The sequence below is a fragment of the Pleurodeles waltl genome, chromosome 2_2, assembly GCF_031143425.1.
Source record: "Pleurodeles waltl isolate 20211129_DDA chromosome 2_2, aPleWal1.hap1.20221129, whole genome shotgun sequence".
NCBI classification, from domain to species: domain Eukaryota; kingdom Metazoa; phylum Chordata; class Amphibia; order Caudata; family Salamandridae; genus Pleurodeles; species Pleurodeles waltl.
This window is the reverse complement of record NC_090439.1, coordinates 212,542,316-212,568,662: the sequence shown is the minus strand read 5'-3', so window position 1 is coordinate 212,568,662 and position 26,347 is coordinate 212,542,316. Positions and strand designations below refer to the sequence as shown.

Genomic DNA, 26,347 nt, shown 5'->3' with positions numbered 1-26,347 from the left:
GTCTACTAGCGGCATTTAACTTACAGTTCCTGAGTATGCTTTGTACCATATGCTAGGGATTTATAGGCAAGTTAAATATGTAAATTAGGGTTATGTCAATTCAATCATGTCTAAAGGGGGAGCACAGGCCTTTTACTACTGGCTAGCAAGGGTAAAGTGCAGAGTTCTACAGCCAGTAAAAACAGATAGGGAAAAGATCTGGGTGCACACCATGCAAAATATGGTTGTTTCCTACAATTTGCATTTTCAAGAAAACCAGCATATTAATGATTAAGTGTCGAATGATCAGATGGTTTTCATGGAATCCCCTTTGTAGCTTAGATTTTAAGTTTGCTGATTGAACGGGGCTTTGCAGTTAGTACCACAAACAATATAGGAAGATTTCCTACTATCATTTGTAAACTGAGATAAAAGATGTTGCAAGGTACCTATAGGTTATTTAATACATAAAACTGTGATAGCTGCTGAGATCAATGGCACTTTGGTCTTTTAACGCTATTATGTTCAACACCAAACATTTCTGACTATGTCTTCTTATCATTATTCCTGATGTTTTGTTTCCCTTTGTTCCCAGCAAAACTGCAGTGTTTATAGGGCAGTTTGTTAATCACTATTCTCCCTCTTTCTCATATATTTGACTCTTGAAATAGAGAGTATCTTCTTTGACCAAATGCAAAGTTGTGTAAAGTGGTATTACAAATGGCACAATAGTTTAAAGAACAACATTTGTGAATCAGCAGCACAGTAAGTGTTTGTAAAACTGGGATTGTGGAAGACATTTTTTAAATGGTATATGTTCAGAAGCGCATGTATTTTTGGTGCGTCCTAACTCTGTTTGTACAGCGCACCCCCAACAACCAACAATCATCTGTTAAACCTCCCCTTAATTAAGACTGACAAAACATTCTGCTGGTCAGTCTCGAAGCTCACAGGCTCTCAGAAAATAAAATGCTATTTGGGTCAGAGACCTTGATGTAAATCTCTCCCTCATGACTAACACAGTGACCAGATGGCTTAATAATAGGTGACATAGGTTTGTTTCTGTTCAGTGTTGCTTACACTTTTCTGGACTACCTTAAAGAAATACTGCGGTCCATATTTATACTTTTTTAGCACTGCATTTGCATCATTTTGGACGCAAAAGCGGCACAAACATAGAAAATACAATTATAACTAAGGGTGTGAGAAAAGTGTCTCTCACAAACTTTCTGTAATGTTCACCAATAATATGATAGCTACTGCTAGCCCTCAAAATGATGTACAAGTGAATATTCATGTAAAAATCATGCCATTCAGATGACTTTTTAGGTCTTGTCTACAGTCAACTTTAGCTGTTTGTTGTCGAAAACCTATTGTGTACAGGCTTTGGGTCAGCTCCTCATCATGATTGGGTATTTTTTTGAGATCCATGGTCCTTAAGCAATAGTTTGCCTTCCTCTTGTTGTGTTTCACTTTTGACTGGATGGAACTTTCTTTTTCTCTTAGCACTCCATGAGAGTGCATAACTTCCCTCACTCTCTTCTCTGCCCTCACAGTAGTTCCCAATGTAGTTTTTATTTGATCAATTTTATTAGTTTGCACTTTGTGTCTTCATTTTATCAATGACCTTTAGTTGTTTTATCATGTTGTTTATATTTGCATTGATTCTTATTAATCAGCACTATTGTATTAATACTTATTTAATAATTTTCATTTCTTTTTATGAGTGCTAAGTAGATAAAATTTCTTACTCTGAGCCTTGATTTTAGCCATTTGCTCCTATGCCATTAACTCCCATACGCCCTACTTCTACGTGCTCCTCTGCTTTTTTTAATATATTTATTTTTAAAATCGTTTTTGCAAGTGCCCAGAAAGTGCACACTCCTACCAGGCCACTCACGTTTCCCAATTTGCATTTCTTACATAAATTTTTTGAGACTTTACTGTTCCAAAATGGCTTAGAACATCTTGGAAGAGTAAACTAGGAATAAAAAAATCCATTATTCCAACATGGGCGCCAGACACGTGTACGAAATCACAGAAGTCCCCTTGGAATGATTCTTCTTTTGCTTTAAGAAAAATCACTGAGAAATGCCATGAAGGATGGCCATATTAGAATTTTTTACTTTAAATAAAATAATTCAGAGATGGTTGCTATTCAGTGCCTAAACATAGGAGAATTAAAAAACTCAGCGAAATGGTTAGCCTAATGATCGTGATTCATGCAAAGATTCTATTACCAGGGGTGGCTCCTCCGCAATAGCTTATTATTGGGTTTTTTCATCTGTTGGCTCAGCCAGCAGTGCAGGGAGGGGTGGGGCTTGGCCAACTGAGTTGGGAGGAGGAGAGAGTGCACCTAAGTGTGCATGTGTGTTTGGCCGTCCATCTTAGGCTGGCCAAACACAAATGCACACTTAGATTTCTCCAACCCTGCTGTGTTGAACAGCCGGGCTGGAGAAACTGCACAGACTCCAGGGTTGTGTCCGAGAGGCAGTCCAAGCTGATCAGACCAATCCTGATGCTAAAATCATGCCATGTTTAGCATGAAAGCAGCCCCAGGATTGTTGGGGAGACTGTGCTGTGTCCCAGTGAAGGCTGGGACACCAAAAGAGGAACGAGGCAGCAGGAAGCGGCAGCAGCAACAACGAGAACAGTAAGTGTTTTTTGTTTTTTTTGTTTTCCCCGACGTCGCCCCCCACCCCCCCTTGACATTTGCACCGGCTGCCGCTGTCTATTACATAATTAATATCTGCAAACTGAAATATTTATTAGCTGAAAACTGGCAGTAACACAGCTGCAGAACACTTAAGAAACAGGGTGAAAACTAGCTTTGGCTCGTTGGGAGGAGAGACATGCTGTTAGCAGAAGTCTTAAAATTATTTTTTTTAGTGTTGCACATCTGCCTGTTGCTCGAATACTTTCATCATTAACATTGTAATAGATTGAAAGCAAAAAATTGCTGGGACTGGTCAAATTACTTTCCAAAATTGAAAGGAAAACTGAATGGAAAAGATTTTTGTTTTCAAAATGAAACATACCAAATCATCAAAAATATCCCTCTGGTGTACGTGAATAGTAATCAGTGTCTCATATTTGATGCGTTCCATGGAGCTCAGATCTTTCGTCGTCATATCAATCAGGGTATTTAGCAGGTCCAGAAAGGATTGGTTGGTCTTCTGCATTATCTTTTTGTCATACTTGGCACAAGTCAGTGCCTCCTCTGCATCTCTTGTCCAAATCATTTGGACTCCAAGGAGGCCAACCTTTCAAAATACAAGACAGAAAAACGGGAAAGCATATTTAGAATTTTCCATTTGTACAAAAGATGGTTCCCAGAAAAGGCCTGACACTTTTCTAATTCTTTTTTTTCCACACAAATATGGATTTTGCTATTAAATATGTATCACAACTTTATAATAAGATTAATGTAACTAATATAAGTACACCTTTATAACACACCCCTGGAATCGGTATTACCCCTGAAGAATATTTGAAATGCAACAGATAATTAAAATACTCACTATTGATGATTGAAGAATGTGGGGAACGTACATTTACCCAACACATTACATTGTGAGGATTACAGTGACAAACAATGGTGGATAATACAAAGCAGAAAATACACTGGAATTCATGACATTGGATATATAAATTACCGAAATGAAATCACATCCAGTTATATACATGCTTTCCTCCTCCCCACATGCCCCACATCTAGAACAAAAACTTTTCTCTGGATTTCAAAATACCTCCAATATGAATGGTTGATAACATGAAGTGAAGGATGGAGAAAATTACTTATGGAATTGGGGCAGCGGGGGGACCAGGCAGACCCCCCGGATTTAATTTGACACGGGCCCTGGGAAAGTGGTGGTCCCCGGGGCTGCTGAGGGGGCAGAATGTCCTCCCCGCATTAAAAATTTGTCATGCCCCCGGGACCTGGTCCACCTGATGCCTTCATTTAAACAAGAGCGGGAGCCCGACCTTGTTTTCTTTTTTTTTAAATGTTCGGTGGATCCGCTGCCTCTCCCACTGAAATTTTTATTAAAGAAATGCTCTGGTGGTATGTACATACCCTGGCCCCTTCTCTATTTTTTTTTTTTTTTTCCTGGGAGTCGTCTGAAGCCGAGCCCCAACATAGCTGACAACACTTCCTGTTGGCTGCCAATCAGCTCTCAGCACAAGACTGGGAGGGCTTGCGAAGCCTTTGCGTCCCTATATATACAAACTTGTTTTTTTCTTGATTTTCTCTAAAATTACTGAATGGATTTACACCAAATAACAAAAAGGTTGCTTTCTGGACCAAGAGCTAACTTTCTGTCAAATTGGGTGTAATTCTGTCCAGTGGCTCGGGCGCTATTCCTGTTCAAAATCCCTATGGAAAAATACATTGGGAGAAAGCGTTTTGGGACCCCCTTTTTCTCAGGCCCTGCTTGACGTATCACCCCGAAACTTTCCAGACAGACATTGCAGTGAGTGTTGTATTTATTTGGAAACTTTTGTGAAGATTCATGGAACAGCGCTACAGTTATTAGCAAAATAATAAACGCTTTTTCTATTGAAACCAGGTCCTAACTATGACTGAAAAAAAGCAAAGGTTACTGGGACGATATAGTTAAGTTCACATTTTACTCGCACAAAGCCATAGAAATTTAGCAGTTTTAGTTATGGCTATTTAAAGTAACTATAATTTGTACCCTAAGGTAACTATAACTCGTGGCCCTTCAGCCATGGGTGGCAGCTATTGACTGCAGGACCTGGCCTTAGGTCTACTCCCTACAAGCACCCAACCCTGGGCCATGCCCAGCCTTCAGCTGTGCGCAGTGGGTGTTGGCAGCAGGACCTGCGGCCACAGCCCCATTAAGCAGCCAATCCTGCGCCATCCACAGCCTTCGGAAAGAAAAGGGGGCTGCATAGGAACACCCTGACACCCTAGTGCAGGTGAAAGGGGTCCCAAAAGGACCCCGCCAATGCATAAAAGCATATAAACATTTTTTTTAACATGTTTGGTCAAATTCACAGCAGATCCGCAAATCTGCAGATATTTTTTTTTTAAAACAAGTGCTGCTGTGTACTGTGGTCCTGGTACTCACAAGTACTTACTTTAGTCTTCCCAGAAACTTTAGGCACATGCCAGGCTATGGCCTTGATGAAGCAGTCGCATTTGCATCCATTCCTCTCAGAGGCATAACTATCATTGATGCAGTAGGTGCAGTGGTACTGGGGCCCAGAACCCTCATGGATGAGGGGGCTCTATACCCTAATAATGCAGTATTTTGCTACCCTAACAGCAGTCAAAGGGCTCATTTTCATGGCTTGCAACAGGGCCCTTGGCAGGCAACTCTGCTCCACTATTGTCCCCTCTTGTAAAATGGCTGCCCTCGACCATCTCTGGATGTATATGATTCATGTGTGTGGAACTGAACCCACAGTGCCAGCAAATGTGGTTAGGCTCCCGCCATTTCGCCACACTTGCACCCCCCAAAGGTTTAGAATTTGTGGGAGAGTTAACATGGACCAGGGAGGAATGGGTAGAGAGTGATGTGCCCCCCTCTCCGATCTGATTGCCCCACCCCTGGATGCAACTCAGGTAAGGATGAACAGATAGAAGCCTGGTGTGCTTGTTAGCTTTACTGTCAAATAGTATGCTTCAGGAAAAAACAAGTACCAGAAACCAGGGATCAGGAGACACTGGGATTCAGAGTACCACAAGTGGGATATTTTTAAAGCTCCTCATAAGGGAACAAGGGTTGGGGAGTGGGGTGGGGAGAGCAGCGGAAGCAGGTGGGTAGAGGTCAGGACTCATCAGCTGCGATGGGCTAAACTTGGAATATTTGCAGCGGATTGCCTACATTATTCTCCGTCTCTCAGGACGCATATTCAAAGAGCACAGTGTTACGTTAACAGCTTTTTCATAGTGCACATTTTGATTACCTCTGATAGGATCATGTAGAGCTTTCGGCAATTCAGCAACTCTCCACATGGCTCCTAGGCGACCACCAGAGATGGGAGCTTGTGTTTTTTTTTATAGATATTGCATTTGGCTGCTGCTCTCTGTTAGGGGCAGTGCTGTGCCTTCATTACCGAGCTACGGTTGTGATCTTGGCATTTAAGGTTAAAGCCTCAGGGCTCTGCCATTTGCTTAGTCACCGTTAATACCAATCGTGTGCGTTGCAAAACAGAGAAGGGTGTGATGACGCAGAAATGAAGGTTTTACATTTATTAGCGCTTAAACGTAGTGTTGAAATAATCATGTGTGACTTTAACCGAACCAATAAAGATTGTACGGGGACAAAATGTGCCCTTAGAGTAGTTCGCCAACATTTATAAGCGTGCTTTATATAACGTGATGTATTAGAAGTGCACTAATCCGACATAATCGTAAACGTATACCACGATTTGCTTGTTTGAAATGTTTTAGCTTAGCATAACTTTAGTGGAGGCTTTGGCCTAGTTGCCTGGTCTCACGATTTAGATGCTCGTATTTTTCCAATGTGCTAATAAACGTGTATTTTTGCTTGAAGCTGTACTTTTCCACTGAGATCGTTCACATGCTTATCTTAAGGTTTCGTGCCAGCCTGGCATCTTTTTTTTCTTTGCTCCAAGGTCAATCTGCAGGTGCGGACAATGGAAGCTCTGAAAGTGAGTTAATTGGTATAAAATGTTGCAACTTACGTACCCGTCTCCAAGGATAATGTATGCTTAAGTAAAAGCGTGAGAACTGTGGTTTTTGATTGGACAATTTGAAGCCAACCTATGAACCCTCCAATGGAAGACCCTACTGGATTTGAACTGTTGTCTATTTAAACCAGGTGCACGAGAAGAAAGTAGCCATTACCCAACGGACATTACCAGCCATTATTGCTATTACCCGACATTGCACCCATTGCGCCATTTTGCAGCTATTATGGCCCATCTTGCTGCGACGCCATTTTGAAAGAGACTTTGATGCTTTCTCTAATCGAGAGAAAGAGACTTTGAATGATTCTTACCCTAGAGACTTTAACTTTGAACTGCCCATTGCATGAAGTAGTAGTTTATCTTGCCGCCGTGAGGCAATTGCCCCGTCCACCCCTGCCCCTTTGCCCTGTCCCATGCTGATCGAGAAACGGTACCTGTGAGACGAAGACTTCCTTGAATGCTGATTGAAATTGGTAAATATGAAAGGAAATTGTACAATTGCATTGTGTTTCTTTTAGGTAACCAACTGCTGATTTTTGGTAAGAGCCCTAGCTAGGAGTTTTCTAAATTAATGTTGCTAAATTGTTTTTGCATGAAGTCCCACATGCCAATGCTAATTTGAGGTTAGATGAGGATTCCTTTTGTTGCACGATGCAATTTGAGACCTTGTTGTGCTGACCAATGTATGCAATTAGTTCATTGCAGATTATAGTTTTAGTGATTTGCATTGCTATTATCGAATGCCTTGTTATTCAAATGCTGCATAGATTGCATCTGTTCCGCCGTTATGGACAGCTATTAATGTTCATTTACGTTTATCATTTGGTGTTGAGACACATCTATATTGTGCTAGCTTTGTTAATATAGGGAAATAAATTCATTAACTTTGAATAAACTGGTGTGGTTATTCATGACCGAAAGGTCATGGTTCGCCGAAATGTATTCTGGATTAATTGTTAAGTGTTATGTTGATCAGGGCATTGCTTATGTTCGTTATTGATTGTTGATTACATTAAATTGACTGATCTCGGGTGAAGAGAGTCCCACTTGGTCAAAAGATTCATCGGCCTAAAGAGCGTCCAAATACAGGTAAATTGTTAGTACGGAACGCTCTATCAGTAGATGGTAGCAGAGGACGGTTTAGACTTTTGGGACCCCACTCGAGACATACATGGTGTTGAATTAACGGTTTCGACTTTTGAGATCCCACTCGAGAAGTTGAATTAGATTTTTCTTGGGTAAAACAGATTGACAGAATGATGATGGGCTAAGTCCACCGCGACTTTCCCGGGATCTCGGAGCTTGCGAATGGAGAGAATGGAGGTGTGGAATCGGCGTTGGCGGTACTAGTGATGGTATGAGTGAAGTCAGGGTTTTGCGCTTGCACAGCTTATTGCTGCAGATTGTTTGAAAAGGTTGCGAGGATTTTAGAGAATAGCCGAGGTGCGACTCCGAGTGTAGAAGTAGGAAAGTCGTCGAACTTCATAGAAATAGCGGAGGTGCGACTCCGAGTGTGAGAGTAGGGAAGTCGTCGAACTTCATGTGCGTGTGGCGCTTTGTGCAGAAAAAGGTCCACGTGGTTGTTGTTGTTGAGACGGGCCCTGCGAGGTCAAGAGACTCCGGAGTATGTTGAAAAGTGTATGAGACACTTGTTTTATGTTGTGGTCTGGTCGGTTTAGTAGGTTGATCGGGCGTGGTCAACGAGTCGGAACGTGTGTTAAGGGAGTGAAAGAAACTTCGACTTCGGGCTTTGACAAAATTCTAAGTGCACTAGAATAGATCACTGACAAGTTGAGAGTAGGTCTGCGGGTCAGATTTGCTTGCGAAAGTGGGGACCGAGAAAGATGGAATAACTGCCGAGGCTAGTGAAAAATCCCTAAGGTCCTGAAGCGATTGTGATACCCTTCCTGTAGTAAACCGACAGATCTGTTTTATTATTTTTTTTTTGGTAGCTCGCGATACATGCCAGAAGTTGTTACGAGAAGAGCTGAGTGAAGGAGGACAAGCCGCAAGGCTTTGTCAGCCGCAGTGTGTGAGTGTGACGTCACTAGGAGCCGCGCTGGGATAGGTTGGTTGCAAAGAAGGGTCGCGCACGGATTGGACGCAGTCCGTGGGGCTCGATTGGAAGGGGAAAGGCAAGCGAAGAGTATTCCGGGAATTAAAGTCACTTATTGATTACAAACTTTGTGAAATAAAAGACGAGAAAATGAAATTTTTTAAAGCATTAAAGAGTGCGATGAAGGGGGAGTCTTACATTAAGGCGAGCGTAGGAGAGGAGACGCCACCCGAAGGTACACCAGCTTACATTGTAATGGAGGAAAAAGGGGTAGCTCCGTGCCTTTGGCTAAAGCAATGGCACAAGCTGACAGAGAAACATGGGAGCGTAGCGTTCCCGATCCATGGGAAATTCAATATAAGGATCCTAGAGAATTTGAGATTCGCGATGTACGACATGAAGGTACCTCCAAGGCCAGCACAGTTTGAGGCTCTAGCGATTTGGGAACTAATGGCTAGAGAGCAACAGCAAAATAAGTTCGAGACCAGGATAAGAAAGGTAGAAAAGACACTAGCGGACGCTAGGTGGGATAATGCACAGAAGGTGTGGAGGTCAGATGTATTGCAGGGGATAAAATTGTTTCCCGCAATTGCTAAGGAAGAAGAGGAGACAGGCAAGAAAGCTACCTGTAAGACAAACAGGAGGTGTTCCAAAGATAGAGAGGACGAGGAAAAGTTGAGAAGAGAAGAGGAGTTAGAGGATGAGGAGTTAATCATGCAGTTGCTGAACGACCGTCCACCACCTTATGCAGAGAGTGGACAAGGTCCAAGTACCAGTTCTGCCCCTCCGGCACCGGTACAGAATAATGAAACTCAGAGTTCAGAAACGCCATCGGGATCTAAGGACCCGAGTTTACTGTTCACCCCGCAGATACCGCAGGTTAGGAGAATATATCCAGATGTGCCCATGTTGAAACCAGCAGAAAATTATCAGCCGCAGGTCCCAAGGTACTACAGCAGTGACAACAGTACGGGAATGATTATAGATCCAACCGTAATGGGAGTACAGAATGGTCACAACCCAACATTGGCACAAGCTGAATCAACCCAGTTTTTGATGCCTCAAAAGCAGATGCAGGGGGGAACCGCACATGCTCAGATGACGGGGATCAGATGGGCATGCCGGCAATGATGACCCATAGTGTGGGAATGAACATGTCTCAGAACATGGGGAATGGACAGAACGCAGATGCGATATCCCTACCCATTACTGAAGGTCCACCGGTACCTTTATACATTCAGCCTAATTCAGGTATGAGCAGCCAAGGATCAATGGTGCAGAGCGGGATGGAAAGGAGGTGCATTCAGAACACTCCAGAGGCAACTCCGATAGCGGCTCTGCCAACTGGATCTGGGTCCTTGATGGAGTTTAGTCCCATATGTGCTCAGTCAACAGTGGTGAGGTCGAGTCCCCCACTAATGATACCGCTATCATCGAACACTGAAAAGTTGCCGCAACCATCAATGGCAGTCGATGTGAATGCTACACTGATGGGGGTTGAATGCGCAACAGCTGACACAGTGGTTCAACAGTCTGAATTCCACACAAAGCTCAGCCAGTGGGAAGGGAGAAGACTATCTGAATAGGGTCAGGTTGAACATGGAAGCACAAGAATTGGTGGAAGGGACTATGGGTGTGAATAGGTTAGAGTCCTACTCGGAAGAAGAGCTGAGGTATCTATGTCCCAGGATTACGAGAGAAGTGAACAAGGTACATAGAAGGTTGCAAGAAATAGCAGACAAAAACGGGGTGGAGATGGACAAGACAAAACACTTGAGCAGGAGCTATAGATTGGATTTCGGGACCACAGATTTTGAACACATGAGGTCAGCAGGCATGAAGGCGCACCTTAGAGAATTGCTGCAGAGTGCACAAGTGTGGAGGTGCTTAGACAAATGGGAAAGCAGATGGGTAAAGAAAAAGGAAAAGAGGAAAGACAGTGTCCCAGAGCTCAACGAGAAAAGACCACAGAGTAGTGATGCAGTAACCATGTTACCAATGAGGGAGACAGCAGGGGGAAAATTAATACATGTACCGTGGCACAGAAGCGACATTCAGTCTTTTACGGATGATTTTCCCAAACTGAGAGAGAAACCGATTGAATGGTATCAACAGACTGATAGGTTTGTGAAGCTTGCGAAATGTCTTTGGGAAGACCTAAACACCCTCTTTGAGATTGTGGTTCCGGCAGATTTGTGGGAGGATTGCAAAAGAGCTGTAGGTTGGCCGACAAGTGAACCAGAGAGAGACAGGGATACGGGTGCACCATCACCTATGGTGATGAGCTTGTACTATAAGGTGATTGAGCATTTGAAGACAAAGGTGGCCGCGAAAAACGTGGATTGGCAGAAGATCGATCGAACTGCCCAAGAGGCTAAAGAGTCGATTCATAGTTACTATGAGAGGTTGTTGAAGGCGTTCAAGAACTACAGTGGCACGGAAACAATAGAGGCGAAGGACATGCTTCATTTTGTGTTTAGATTTGTGGAAGGGCTGAGACCAGAGATAAGTCAGATGATAAAGACGCATTTGATTTGTTGGCAGTCGAAACCGATTGATGAGGTGTTGAATTATGCAAAATACTGTAGCGACGAAATTGAAGTGAAACAGAAAAGGTTGAAAGAGAAAGTGATGATGATGCAACTTAAAGCAGCTCAGACAGGTCTGCAAGGTTTGCAAGGGTTGCAAGGGTTCCAACAGCAGGTACCGCAACCGCAGCCGCAGTTGCAGGGAAATATGATGTTTCAGCCACAGGCGAGAGGCAGAGGCAGAGGCAGAGGCAGAGGAGGTTTTGGGAATAATGGTCCGGATTTGAGCACTGTTGTGACTCCGAATGGTGTGCAGGCATTGAAAAAGGTGATGCCGTGTCACGTGTGCGGAATCGTCGGTCATTGGAAACGCGAGTGCCCGATGGTGGTGCAGGAAGGTGCAGGTGTTGGTCAGCAAAACAATGATGTCAATGCATTTCAGACAATGAGGGGACCGAAAATGAGAGGTCCAAACCCAAATTTTCAGAACATAAATCAGCTGCAGGGATTACAACCTATGCAGCCGCAGCAGATGCAGATGCCCCGTATGCAGATGACGCAAATGCAGCCAATGCAACAGCAGTTTCCCATGGTACCTAATCAGCAAATGCAAATACCTTTGGCACCAATGAGTCAGCAGCAAGTGATGGTTCCTCCACAGGTCTCGGGTCAGGTAATGAATACAAATGGCACTGTACAACAGTTCCCATTACACAGTGAGGATGGAATAAACAATGTATGGGAGAGTGAAAGTTCAGGAGAGGAAGGAGATTGTGTGCTTGCAGCATCCTTGGAAGCCACACGTTCAACTGTTAAGAGCATTGAAGTACCGAATTTGCCACTCTCAGGGAGAACAGTTCAACTGGTGGGAGTAGCAAACAGGCACCTGACGAACCCAATCACAGATCCAGTACCAGTCAGCATTGGTAACTATCAAGGGTTACATAAATTTGTGGTATGTGACTCAAGCCCGATAGCACTGTTAGGGAGAGACCTATTGTGCAAATTGGGATGTTCGATTATGTGTTCGAACGATGGAATTAAAATTCAGACGAGCAGTGATGGGGAAGAAGAGGACAGTGTAGAGGGGGATGAGATGGAAACTGTCGATGAAGAGTATCCTCTGATTTGCCTTTTCCCGATGATAACTGAAGAAGATATTCCAGCTGAATTACGGGAAACAGTCGGAAAAGAAGTGTGGGATATGACAGGGAAAGAGGTGGGATTGATGAAAGGAGTGGAACCAGTGAAAGTGACTGTAAAGCCCAATGCAACCTTTCCCCAGACCCCACAATACCACATGGCACAAGACACCCTCATGAAAGTTGCCCAACTCATTGACGAATTTGTAAAGCAGGGAGTACTGAAAGAAGTGTTAAGCAGTCCATGTAATTCACCAATCATGGGACTAATAAAGCCGAGTGGAAAGGTCCGAATTGTACAGGACTTGAGGAAAATAAATGACATCATAATAAAATGCTGCCCTGTCGTGCCAAATCCAGCTGTGATAATGTTTCAAGTCCCTTGCGATGCCGAGTGGTTCTCAGTCATCGACTTGTCACAAGCATTCTTCTCGGTGCCTCTTCATGAGGACAGCCAATTTCTCTTTTGTTTCAAATTCTTAGACCGAGCTTACAGTTGGTGTCGAATTCCTCAAGGGTTTTCTGAGTCACCGTCAATATTCAATCAGATTCTAAAGAAAGACTTGGAAGCATTAGAATTGCCATTCGAGTCAACCCTAGTACAGTACATCGATGACTTACTGATTGCATCAAAGACAGAAAGTGGCTGCACAGCCGACACCATTGCTCTGTTGAACCATTTGGGGAGGAATGGACACAAGGTGTCTCCTTCAAAGTTGCAGTTCTGTCAGAAGAAAGTGAAATACTTGGGTCACCAGATAGAGAAAGGGTCACGGAGAATAATGAAGGAAAGAATAACAAGTGTACTTCAAATGAGTCCACCAAAGACAAGGAGGGAGGTGAGGAAGTTTTTGGGGATGGTGAGCTACTGTCGCCAGTGGATTCCCAACTTCTCAACTCTAGCAAAGCCTTTACTGAAACTGACCCAGAAGGATGCCTTGGATCAAATTGAGCTGAAAGGAGATGAGATGGATGCTTTTATTGAATTGAAAGAATGCATGTGCAGGGCTCCAGCTTTAGGTATGCCTGATTACACAAAGCCTTTCACATTGTTTTGTCATGAACGTGATGCATGTTCTTTGTCTGTCTTGACTCAAGCCCATGGTGGCATAAACAGACCAGTAGCGTATTTTTCAGCTACTTTGGATCCGGTCGCAGCAGCACTGCCTGGGTGTTTGCGCGCCGTAGCAGCAGTTGGTATCAGCCTCACTCAGAGTGAAGGAATAGTGATGGGACACCCAGTAACAGTCATGGTCCCTCACTCAGTTGAGATACTTTTGACCCGCTCCCGAACGCAACACATGACTGGAGCAAGACTCACAAGGTATGAAATGATAATTCTGGGCTCACCGAATGTGCAGCTGAAAAGGTGCACTACGTTGAATCCAGCAACCTTGCTTCCTGGTGAAAATGCTGAAATTGAGAACGCTGAAGACGTCGAGCATGATTGCCTTCAGGTGACTGAATTTTGCACAAAACCTCGACCTGACATTAAGGATACTAAGCTTGATGAAAATGACCAAATTGTTTTTGTTGATGGTTCATGTCTAAGAGATGGGATGGGAATTTTGAAAGCAGGATATGCTGTATGTACTGTAACGGGTGTCTTGGAAGCATCCTGGCTCCAAGGAGTCTATTCTGCACAAGTAGCAGAACTTGTAGCCCTTACAAGAGCATGCCAATTGTCTACATTGATGAAAGTCACCATTTACACTGATAGTCAGTACAGGTTTGGAATTGTACACGACTTTGGGCAACTATGGTCACAGAGAGGTTTCCTGACTTCTTCAGGATCCCCAGTGAAAAACGGGGAGAGAATAAGGGAATTGTTACACGCCATTCAAATGCCAGCCGAAGTTGCAGTGGTAAAGTGCAGTGCTCATACAAAAGGACAGGACTATGTTTCTCTGGGAAATGCATATGCGGATCAAGTCGCAAGATTTTGTGCCTTGAACTGTATATTACTCAGGGATGAATGGAATTCGATAAGTGAACCAGAACTCGAACCAGCTGAAGCATTTGCCTTGAAGGTCGTAGATACAATGGATGAACTAAAAGCATTACAGAATAGCGTCAGGGAGGATGAAAGAGATTCCTGGATTAAGTCACAATGCACAAAGAGACCAGATGAGTTATGGGTTTCAAGTGAGGGAAAATTTGTTTTGCCAAATAGTCTCTTATCGCAGCTAGCGCGGTTCTATCATGGGTAGGCTCACCTAGGGAGAGATGCCATGATAAGATTGTTCAAAACTGATTGGTTTAACCCCAGATTCCGTCAAGCTGCAGAAGCAGTTTGCCATCGATGTGTCACTTGCCAGCAGATAAACCCAGGGAAGGGAACGGTTGTGAACGCGAGCCACATTGGTAGGGCGAGCGGCCCGTTCAGTAGAATGCAGATGGACTTCATTGAGATGCCTGTGCATGGAGGTTTGAAGTATGTGTTGGTGATTGTGTGCATTTTTAGTCACTGGATTGAAGCATACCCCACACGTAGAAATGACAGCCTTACAGTTGCAAAACTATTGTTGAGGGAGTTGATACCACGTTTCGGATTCCCGATCTCTTTAGAATCAGATAGAGGAAGTCACTTCAATAACGAGGTGATAAAGTTACTTTGCGCAGCGCTGAACATTGAGCAAAAACTGCATTGTAGCTATCGCCCAGAAGCATCAGGACTGGTGGAACAAATGAATGGTACACTGAAATCAAGAATGGCGAAAATATGTGCATCAACAAATTTGAAATGGCCTGACGCATTGCCTTTGGTGTTAATGTCAATGACAAACACCCCTGACAGAAAGACTGGATTGTCTCCGCACAAAATTCTCATGGGCAGGGCTATGAGACTTCCTGCAGTTCCCGCAAACGCGCTTTTGAATATTACAGATGATATGGTGTTAGACTACTGCAAAGGTCTGGCTGACGTGGTTCGCTCTTTCTCTCACCAGGTGGAAGCAACCACCTTGCCACCGATCCAAGGTCCAGGACACACACTGAAAGCAGGTGACTGGGTCGTGGTAAAGAAGCACGTGAGGAAGTCGTGTCTGGAACCCCGTTGGAAAGGCCCTTTCCAAGTGATCCTGACGACAACTACCGCTGTGAAGTGTGCGGGAGTTCCCAACTGGATTCACGCCAGTCACACAAAGAAGGTGTTGTGTCCCACAGATGAGGAAGTTGAAGCGCTGAAACTGCCAGTGCCTGATAAAACAGTGCTGAGCGCCGAGACAGAGCAAACACGAACTGAAAGTGAACAGGCAGAAACAAGAGAGAGAGAAATATTCTCTGAGGACGAAGCAACCGATTCACTTGGGGAAGACCAAGGAGAAACCTCAGACAGCGACGAAGCAGCTGAAGGTGACAAAGAGCCTGAAGCAGCTGAGGGTAGCAAAGAGCCTGAAGCAGCTGAAGGTGACAAAGAGCCTGAAACAGCTGAAAGTGATAAAGAGCCTGACGAAAGTAACGGTGACGAAGGGCTCGAAAGAGGTGAAAAAGCAGGAGAGCCTGATCAGAGGAGGGGTTTCCCAGAAGCAGACGGTACAGAAAAGGAGAAAGAGAACCTGATTGATTCCCCAGAAGGAGGGGACAAGGCAGAACAGAACGAAACTGTTCCAACTTCTTCAGAAAAGATCACAGGTCCATCAAGTGGACACGGTGCAAAGAGGAGACTAAGTATATCACCAATAAAACTAAGAACTAGTGAAAATTTGAACGACGGAGAAAGGCCAAAAGTGAAAGAGAAAAGAAAGGAAGTGTCTGTCGTGGTACCAACCTCAAGTGAAGGAAAAGACTTGGCCAAAGAGGAAAGTACCAGCGAAGCAGAATCGAAAAGAGAAGCAAAATTGAAAAGGAAAAGGATACCAAACAGGAGATATTCCGGTCCAGAATGGGCCTAGGCAGTCAATGACGATTGGACTGACGAATTTGTATCTCTAAGCCTCGAGAACGAAGAAGAAGAGATACCAATAGAAAAGAAAAGTTTTATGGACACTGTTGATTGAAAGGGTGATAAATGACATTGCTTGCTACAATCTAACGTGATACAACCAGCTGAGACATTGCTAAACCGGATGAGACACTTGCTGAACTGATAAAAGACTGAGTTATTGCCGAATTGAGACAAATGCTGCTAACCGATAAGTGACTGGCCTCTTGAAGAAAACTGTGTGAACATTGCGCTCGTTCAGCTTTGTAACTGAATTGTTAAATAGTTCTTTATAGGTGCTTCTAGCTCTCTGATTCTATACAGATCATGGCTACACAAAACAGTAGAGTGAAATATTGTAAATATGCGTGTATAGGCTTGATAATTGCATGTGTACTAATAATAATAGCAATAGTGCTTGCTACACGTGGAAAGGGTGAGAATGAGAGAATTGATGCTTCTACTTTTGCTCCTGTTACTGTCACTGAACTAACTGCATTGAAAAGACTAGAATTAGATGAGAGACACTTGCATGATAAGAAGGAGCTTTCATATAATGTTTTCTATTGCTTGCTAACAGAATATGTTGAGACTATGGATGCGAAAGATTGTTATGTGTGTACACAGATACCGACATCAGTAAAGGAAGGGGTGACTTATCACCACATGCCTCTTACATACGGGATTACATGTAGTATAGTAACTTCTAGATTTTATGGTCAAACCAACATACAGTATTTTTACTCGAATTATGATGTTACCTTTTGCATATGTTCCTATAATAGCGCAGCTAAGCCAGATTGCTAAAGATTGGGATGCTAAAATAATGAGGGAATTTTTCGAGCCAATGCAACCTTTTGAAAGGGCTCACGCTCATAGGGAAAACCTTACCTGCTCGCTCACTGCAGTAGAAATAAGCTTTTTAGATCGCACAGATGATAGAAGGGCACAAATGAATGCGAAATTAGAAAAGGAGCTAAGTAAGAGGACTTCAGTAGATCATTATGATTTTGCCGCAATAAAGACACAAGGGAGAATAGCTTTAGATGCTTGGCATGTAGGGAAATTTTGTATATATCGAGGTGAATCTTATTATGATAACATTTTCGTAGGAGCGAGTGAGTGTAAACCTACGTTTATTTAAGGCCAAATGGACATTCATGATGAACGGACTTGACCCTGTCATACCAGGTGTATATTACATTTGTGGGTATAATGCCTATTATCGTCTCCCGAAAGGATGGTGGGGGAGATGTTATTTGGGTATAGTGTTCCCAAAGGTTTATCAACTGGATGACCTATCGATGATTCCAAAGACATCTGGATCCCATCGTATCCAGAAAAGAGAGACCGCAACTGCTGTGGTAGGAGATATATTTGGAGCCATGATTCCTTCATTGGGAGTTGTGCTGAATTCCATCAAAATAAGAAAGTTGTCTACTATAGTGGATAACATGTTGACAAAGTTTTCAGGTGCTATAATCCTGATAGATGCTGAACTTGCAGCGGAAAGAGCTATGACTCTTCAAAATAGGCTTGCCTTAGACATTCTTTTAGCAAAGGATGGCGGCGTTTGCAAAATGCTTGGTGCGCGCCACTGTTGCACGTATATTCCAGACAACAGTGTGAAAATTAAAACTATGCTTGCTAATCTAACAAAAGAGAGTGCAGACTTGAAGGAATTGAAAGAGCCAGGAGTGTGGGAGAAGGTTGGAAAGGGAATTGCTTCAGTGGGAAATTGGCTTGGTGGCATTTGGAATGGAATATTACTAAAAATAATACAGGGAATATTAATAGTACTGATTTGTATATTTGGAATTTGGGGAATTAAAAGGGGAATAATAATGATTATGGCAAGAATTAAGAGAAGGAAGGAAGAGAAAATGATGAAAAGAATGGCAGAAGAATACAAAGCGAAAACTAGGGGAACTAAAAGGAAAAGAGAACTGACAGAATTTTAATGGAATAAAATTTGTGGGAATAGTTTGTGTGATGACAAGTAGTCATCAGAGGAGGGATTGATGACGCAGAAATGAAGGTTTTACATTTATTAGCGCTTAAACGTAGTGTTGAAATAATCATGTGTGACTTTAACCGAACTAATAAAGATTGTACGGGGACAAAATGTGCCCTTAGAGTAGTTCGCCAACATTTATAAGCGTGCTTTATATAACGTGATGTATTAGAAGTGCACTAATCCGACATAATCGTAAACGTATACCACGATTTGCTTGTTTGAAATGTTTTAGCTTAGCATAACTTTAGTGGAGGCTTTGGCCAAGTGCCTGGTCTCACGATTTAGATGCTCGTATTTTTCCAATGTGCTAATAAACGTGTATTTTTGCTTGAAGCTGTACTTTTCCACTGAGATCGTTCACATGCTTATCTTAAGGTTTCGTGCCAGCCTGGCATCTTTTTTTTCTTTGCTCCAAGGTCAATCTGCAGGTGCGGACAATGGAAGCTCTGAAAGTGAGTTAATTGGTATAAAATGTTGCAACTTACGTACCCGTCTCCAAGGATAATGTATGCTTAAGTAAAAGCTTGAGAACTGTGGTTTTTGATTGGACAATTTGAAGCCAACCTATGAACCCTCCAATGGAAGACCCTACTGGATTTGAACTGTTGTCTATTTAAACCAGGTGCACGAGAAGAAAGTAGCCATTACCCAACGGACATTACCAGCCATTATTGCTATTACCCGACATTGCACCCATTGCGCCATTTTGCAGCTATTATGGCCCATCTTGCTGCGATGCCATTTTGAAAGAGACTTTGATGTTTTCTCTAATCGAGAGAAAGAGACTTTGAATGATTCTTACCCTAGAGACTTTAACTTTGAACTGCCCATTGCATGAAGTAGTAGTTTATCTTGCCGCCGTGAGGCAATTGCCCCGTCCACCCCTGCCCCTTTGCCCTGTCCCATGCTGATCGAGAAACGGTACCTGTGAGACGAAGACTTCCTTGAATGCTGATTGAAATTGGTAAATATGAAAGGAAATTGTACAATTGCATTGTGTTTCTTTTAGGTAACCAACTGCTGATTTTTGGTAAGAGCCCTAGCTAGGAGTTTTCTAAATTAATGTTGCTAAATTGTTTTTGCATGAAGTCCCACATGCCGATGCTAATTTGAGGTTAGATGAGGATTCCTTTTGTTGCACGATGCAATTTGAGACCTTGTTGTGCTGACCAATGTATGCAATTAGTTCATTGCAGATTATAGTTTTAGTGATTTGCATTGCTATTATCGAATGCCTTGTTATTTAAATGCTGCATAGATTGCATCTGTTCCGCCGTTATGGACAGCTATTAATGTTCATTTACGTTTATCATTTGGTGTTGAGACACATCTATATTGTGCTAGCTTTGTTAATATAGGGAAATAAATTCATTAACTTTGAATAAACTGGTGTGGTTATTCATGACCGAAAGGTCATGGTTCGCCGAAATGTATTCTGGATTAATTGTTAAGTGTTATGTTGATCAGGGCATTGCTTATGTTCGTTATTGATTGTTGATTACATTAAATTGACTGATCTCGGGTGAAGAGAGTCCCACTTGGTCAAAAGATTCATCGGCCTAAAGAGCGTCCAAATACAGGTAAATTGTTAGTACGGAACGCTCTATCAGGTGTGTGTGTACACCTGCAAGAGTGTGTGTGTGCGTGCACTCTTGCATTTGGTGATTGCGTGTGTGGCTCATTCAGGGAAATGCTATCAGGTGGCAAGACTGTTGACCACATGGCTTCTTGGGAAGTGCCTGGCATCAGCCAGAAGGTCTGTTCAGTTGGTTCTGCTCTATTTGAGTGTTCAACATGTCACTGTGGTAAGTGGAGAAAAGTGAACTGCCTCTGCTGGCTTGAGAAACTCCTGCTGACAGTAGACTTTTCACAGGACTAGCCAACATTTATGTGTTGGGCAAAAGCGTGGGATGTGTGCGTGTTTGGTGTTGTGATGGGGATAGGCCAAGACACAGGAAAAGCCTTGTTCTACAGTCTGGAGGAGAAAAGAGTGTTGTGTAGGTGAGCATCCGCATCAACAGGGAGAGGGGGGCCAGAGTGCCCGTTCCTTCGCTATCTCATAGTCTTCTCTATTAAAAACCACGCAGTCTTTTTCCTTCACAAGTAAACAACTGTTTCTCTCCCCTTCAATAATATGCACGTGAATATTGCCACAAGCCCCCGGGGCTGGCCCACCCAGGGGTTAAATTGATAACGTGCTGGAGACCGTATTTTTTTTTGTTGTTGAAATTTTCGCTAAATTTGTGAATCTGCTGCAATTTTTGACAAATATAAAAAAAAAAAAACATGCTTTTTTGCCTTATGAGAAATTGCAAGGGGAAAATGTGTTTTGAGACCTCCCTTTTTCTCGGTCCCCACTTGATGACTCACCCCGAAGCTTTCTAGACAGCAGCTGAAGTGAGTTTCAAACTACTTCTGAAAATTTGGGGAGGATTCATCAAACTGCGCCACATGTATCGGCAAAACAAAAAACGATTTTCCTATGGAAACTAGGTCCTAACTATAATGTGTGTGTGTGTGTGTATATGTGTGTATATATATATATATATATATATATATATATATATATATATACACACACAGACAAAAGTTAAAGGGACATTATTGTAAGGAGAAAATGTTGGTTAAAACATACAGTTGCAAAGTAACAAAACCAATTAAATTCACCAGTTATAATTATCTCAAATAGCTATAAATTGTGCATTAAAGTAACTATAATTTGTGCCCCCACCATGCATAGAGCTGTCATTAGTGTTGTTTCAGAAGTTGCAGTGATGTCATCAATTATGTCGTATTGCATATTATGAGAGATGTAATATGTGAAATATTTAGCAGTGCATGATGGGGCCGGAAGTTGAAATTACTTTAGGGTACCAATTATAGCTACTTGAGTTAAATATAAGTGGTGAAATTCAGTGTTTTTGTTCATTTAAACGAACAGTATGTTTAAATGACATTTTCGTCTAACTAGAACGTCTCTTTAACCTTTGGTTTCACCATAATTTTTTTCAGTGAATTTCAAAGGTTTTTTTTAATGCAAAATAGGATATCATTACCATAACTCACTACAACGTCATTTTAACAATATTTTTTTTTTAGTGAATGTCTTTTTTAACATAAAGTAATATCTTATTACCATACGTGATGACAACCACCATCAGGCCACGTACCACCCTCTCCACCCCCCACGTGTAGCCTACTCCACACCATGGACAGAATTGGGTTGGCCACAGGGCCTGACCTGCAGCCAGGCCAGGCATCCAAGCTGTGTTTCCAATCCCTCGCAGGCAGTCAACCCCATTCTTTGGCCGTGCCTGGCACTGGGTTGACCACATGGCCAGTCCAGTAGCCAGGCCCTCCGCCCAAACCCCCACTGGTACCCAACCTGTGCTGCCCAATAAATCTACACTGATCTTATTAGAGTCTTTTGAATACTCTGTGGTATTTTTCTCACTGTTTGCAAACAGTGTTGTATAAAATTAATTCTCTCCAGAGAGGAAACACTGTTTGCAGTTCTCTACTTATATCTACTTATTTTCATAATACAGGTTTAGTGTGTGTCAGAGGTTTGATACAGATGAAAGCTGTCCGTAGTAGGGCATTTGTTTTGGAATTTGCATCCACTATTTTGTTTTTCTCTGAACAGTTGTTTACAGATCAAACACCTTACTCATTGAGGGTTTCCCATGTATCTTTGGTTGACTGTTAACGTGAAATATGCTACGTGTAAGGCCATAGCAATTTATACAGCAATACCTAGGATAATGTAATATGTGATGTCATCAATGATGTTGTCCGTGATGTTTTAAATAATGTCACAGAACATGCTATGAGTCATTTCATATATGAGGTCATAAGCAGTGCATGATTGGGGTGCACGTTATATTTAGCACTGCTAACCAAAACTGGTGAATTTCTGTTTTATTTTAGTTCAAAACCTTAATGCTGAGGCTGACAAGTTTACCTATCTATAACATAACATGACTTTAACCTTTGGGGTTTTCAGTGAATTGTAAGGGTTTTTTTCCTCTTAAAAAAACACATTCTTTTATCGCATCGAACTATAATGTTACTTTAACCTTTGTTTTATATAAATAGATATTTATATAAATATATATATATTGTATATATCCACTGGAAAAAAAAAACAAAGGTTAAAGTAGTGTTATTTTTAGGTAAGAACTTTGATGACAACATAATGTTTTAAACGTACAAAACACTGAAATTCACTGTGTATAGTTATCTCTGGTACTTATAACTTGTGCCCTGAAGTAACTGTAACTCGCACCCACTGCAGGCAGCTAACCTCACGCTGTGCAAAGCCTTCGTGGGAAACCCACCTGAAGGCAGCCAACCCACCCCATAGGCTGCCAACCCCATTCCACGCTCAGCCATTGGCGCGCAGCATAGTGTTGACCTTCAGACCCCTGGGTCAAAACATATATTTTAACAGGAGCAGGTCAAGCAGCTCTCCTCCCCAAGTCATAATAGGCACCAGGGATTCATCCCCTGGGCTGAATTCTAAGGGGGTTGGGCATGTGGCCCCCCTGAGCCTTATTGGGCCCCTAGGACCGCATTCCCCTGGATCAAAGCCAATAAGAGAAGGGGAATGAGTTAGTGAGGGCCCCTTCCCTGAGACTCCTTAGTTTCCGGGCCCCATCCCCCATTCCAAATACAAATAAACAGGAGAGAGGGGTGTGCGGCCCCCTTCCCTGAGCCTCCTTGGACCATGGGAACCCTTTTTCAGGAGCCAAATATAATAACAAGCATTTGCAATGCAATAAGTCTTGCATTAGCAAGAGTTAGCTCTGTTGGTGTTGTAAATGATAATGACAACCTCGCATTTGGGACCTTATAAATATTTTGCCACATTAAACCTTTATCAGAAATAAACTGTATTTGTGCATTCCTTCATACAATTGGCATTAGACTGTAATGGTCTGAACAGCCCCTTCAGAGCACCACAGTAAAAATAGCATTTGGAATAAACCTTGTCATATAAACATATATTTAGCCCATAGAGGGCATAATCACATAAAAAGAGTGATAAAGAATATTGCAGTGTAATCATATATTAAGCCCCTTGAGGGCATAGTCTATTACACATGTTCATGCCTAGCAGGCCTTTTAAATATCATTTAACTGTGGAGTCAGTGGCACAGGGGTACAATACCACTGGTCGTGACTACATGTCCCTGTAGAGTCAACAACAGAATGTGCAGTACCATTGGTTATGACCAAATGTCCTTGTAGAGTCAACAGCAGAAGGTGCAGTACTACTGGCAGTGACTAGATATCCCTGTTAAGCCAAATGAATTAGAAGCACCTTGGAACAATAATCATTCTTCCACCTGGACAGAGCAAAGCCCAGGCCATGGAAAACTATCAATATACTATTACAAACAAGACTCTTATAACACAAATGATTCTCTGCTGTAAAAACAAACAATGTTTTAACTATGAGACTTCTTAAATGTGCATTTAATGGTGGAAGAGGTTATGCTATTAGGGTCCCCTCGCACATAGAGTGACCCACAAGATGGCTTAAACAGAAAGAACACATCGTTCTGAATGTTTTAGGGGTAATCCTATTGCCCGAGAACCACCACAGGCTGAGTTATGGGCAGAAATATGTTGTAAAACGGATGCCTGCAAAGCATTATGGGCTGAGTTTCTGTAAAAACATGAAACCTTCATCAGAAATAAACTGTGGTAATTCATTAGCAGAAGGCACAGTACCACTGGTAGGCTTAATGTCCCTGTCAATCAAACTAAGTTAGTAGTGCCTTTTCGTTTTAAGATCAGTAGCATAGCACATTACACATTTGCAGGCCAAACAAGACCTTATAACACAAACTCCTCTCAGCGATAGAAACAAAAGTTTCAACTTTGAAACAATTTAAATATGCACAAAATGGTGGAAGTGGTTATGATTTTTGGCCTCCCTCTCATCTAGTGTGACCCACAAGATGGCCTGAACCGAAAGAACACATCGTTCTGAATGTCATGATGGTGGCCCCCTTGCCCTAGGACCACCACAGGCTGAGTTATGGGCATACATGTGTTGCAAAATGGATGCCTGCAAAGCATTATAGGTTGAGTTTCCGTGAATACATTAAACCTTTATCAGAAATAAAGTGTGTTTGTTTATTAGCTGAAGGTTTAGCAGAAGGTGCAGTGCCACTGGTGGTGGCTAGATGTCCCTATCGAGTGGCTAGATGTCTCGGTCGAGCCAAATAAGTCAGTAGTGGCACAGAGCAATTATTCTTTCAATATCGGGAGCACGAAGCGAGCATTACACGTCTGCAGGCCAAGCAGGAATGTCAGAATACTAACTCGGCCTTTATAACACAAACTCCTGTCAACTGAAGAAAGAAAAAAAAACATTTCTGCTGCAAGAGAATTTAAACATACACTGAATGGTGGAAGAGGTTATGATATTTGCCCCCCCCTCACCTAGTGTGACCCACAAGATTGCCTGAACAGAAAGAGCATATCATTATAAATGTTTTGGGGGGTGGTCCAATTGCCCTAGGTCCACCACAGGCTGAGTTATGTGCACAAATGTAATGTAAAATGAATGCCTGCAAAGCATTATGGGGTGAGTTTCTCCGAGTGCAGTGAATATTGTGAGATCGGCTCTCCTGCTGTGCCGCTGTTGAGGAGTCATTCCTAGGTCGATTTTATGCGATATAAAGCAACAAAAAAAAGTACAAAACACAGGTACAACACAACTACTTGTAATCACTGCTGATGTAAACTAAGGACCAAGTGATAGGCAAATGCGGAAAACAAACCGCATGCGTGAACACGAGTGCTCAGTGCCAAACACAAGAGGCAGGCAACAAAGAAAAATAGTCCGTCCACACAACAGAAAAACATTTGAGGCGTAAGTAAACTGTACTTAGCTGGTGCTCCTCGGCCAAGTACAGAAAGTAACGTATCAGCTGCCAAACCACTTAGGAGGCAGCACTACAAGAGCGACACTGCCTTCAACCTATTGGAAGTGGCAGGCAGCGGCAGGCGGGACAAAATGCCTATACCCCTAACAACAGGTCTTCCAGGCACCTGTCTAGGCTCGACCTAAAAAGGGGGAGGGACTGGAAGGAGAATTTTTAAATCTCCCACCATCTGGGAACACCATGTTTTCTCCCATTTGAAGCAAAATTTTAAAATGCTCCCGCCCAATGTGAGCAAACACGTTTTCCTGCCCACACTGGTGAGGGCAAGGAAACTACTGTGTCCCAGGGGTGGACTCCCCAGGACACAGACACTTAGCCATCCCCGGGGAAGGGGTGCACCTCCTCCCTTTTTATTTACATTTCAGCCCTAGGGGATAGCGTCCCCAAGGGCTAATTAAGCTCTGCGGGGGGCACATGTCCCTCTCCCTTTATTTTATAGTGGCCTTGGAGAAATGGGGTCCCCAGGGCCTCTTAGGGGCTCAGGGAGGGGGCCACATGTCCCCTTCCCAACATTTTAAAGTTAATGTTGCTGCCCCGGGACCTTGCCCACATGGGAGGGGGTAATTTTTTATAAAAATACACTTTTTTAAAATGCTGTAGAATTCGCAGCAAAATTAAAAAAAAAAAAAAAAAAAACATTTTTGGCCTCAGGCAGGGTCCCACTGGAACCCCACCAACAGGCCTAGGAAGTCCCTTACGTAATTCTATTGCTTTTTTCTTAGGACTCCGGCGGAGTCCTGAGGCCTAAAACAACTGCCACTACTTCCTGGCTGATGTGGTGGCCCCCTAATCAGATCTCAGCTTGAGATATGTTGCATCCGTAGAGGCTCCACATCCCTAGGTATTCACATTTTTTTTAGCCTTAATTGCTCAGAAATTACTTAATAGATTTACACTGAATCAAAAATCACTCTTTCTTGACCAAGATGTGTCTTTCTGCCAAATTAGTTGTAAATTTGATCAGCTGTTCGGGCTATAACTGTGTCTAAACTTTTTCTGAAAAAATTAATGTCGAAAACACATTTTGGGAACCTCCCTTTCTTCTTAGCCTCCGCTTAAC

The 26,347-nt window shown here is 42.7% G+C and overlaps 1 protein-coding gene across 1 annotated transcript in view; it reads right to left on the bottom strand.

The window, feature by feature from the left end:
* DNAH5 (dynein axonemal heavy chain 5) overlaps positions 1 to 26,347 on the bottom strand; it is a 4,110,061-nt gene that overhangs the window by 1,684,993 nt on the left and 2,398,721 nt on the right. The window contains exon 34 of the mRNA XM_069219645.1: positions 3,018 to 3,242. Within this exon, the coding sequence (XP_069075746.1) occupies positions 3,018 to 3,242 (225 nt within the window). The remainder of the gene's footprint in view (positions 1 to 3,017; positions 3,243 to 26,347) is intronic.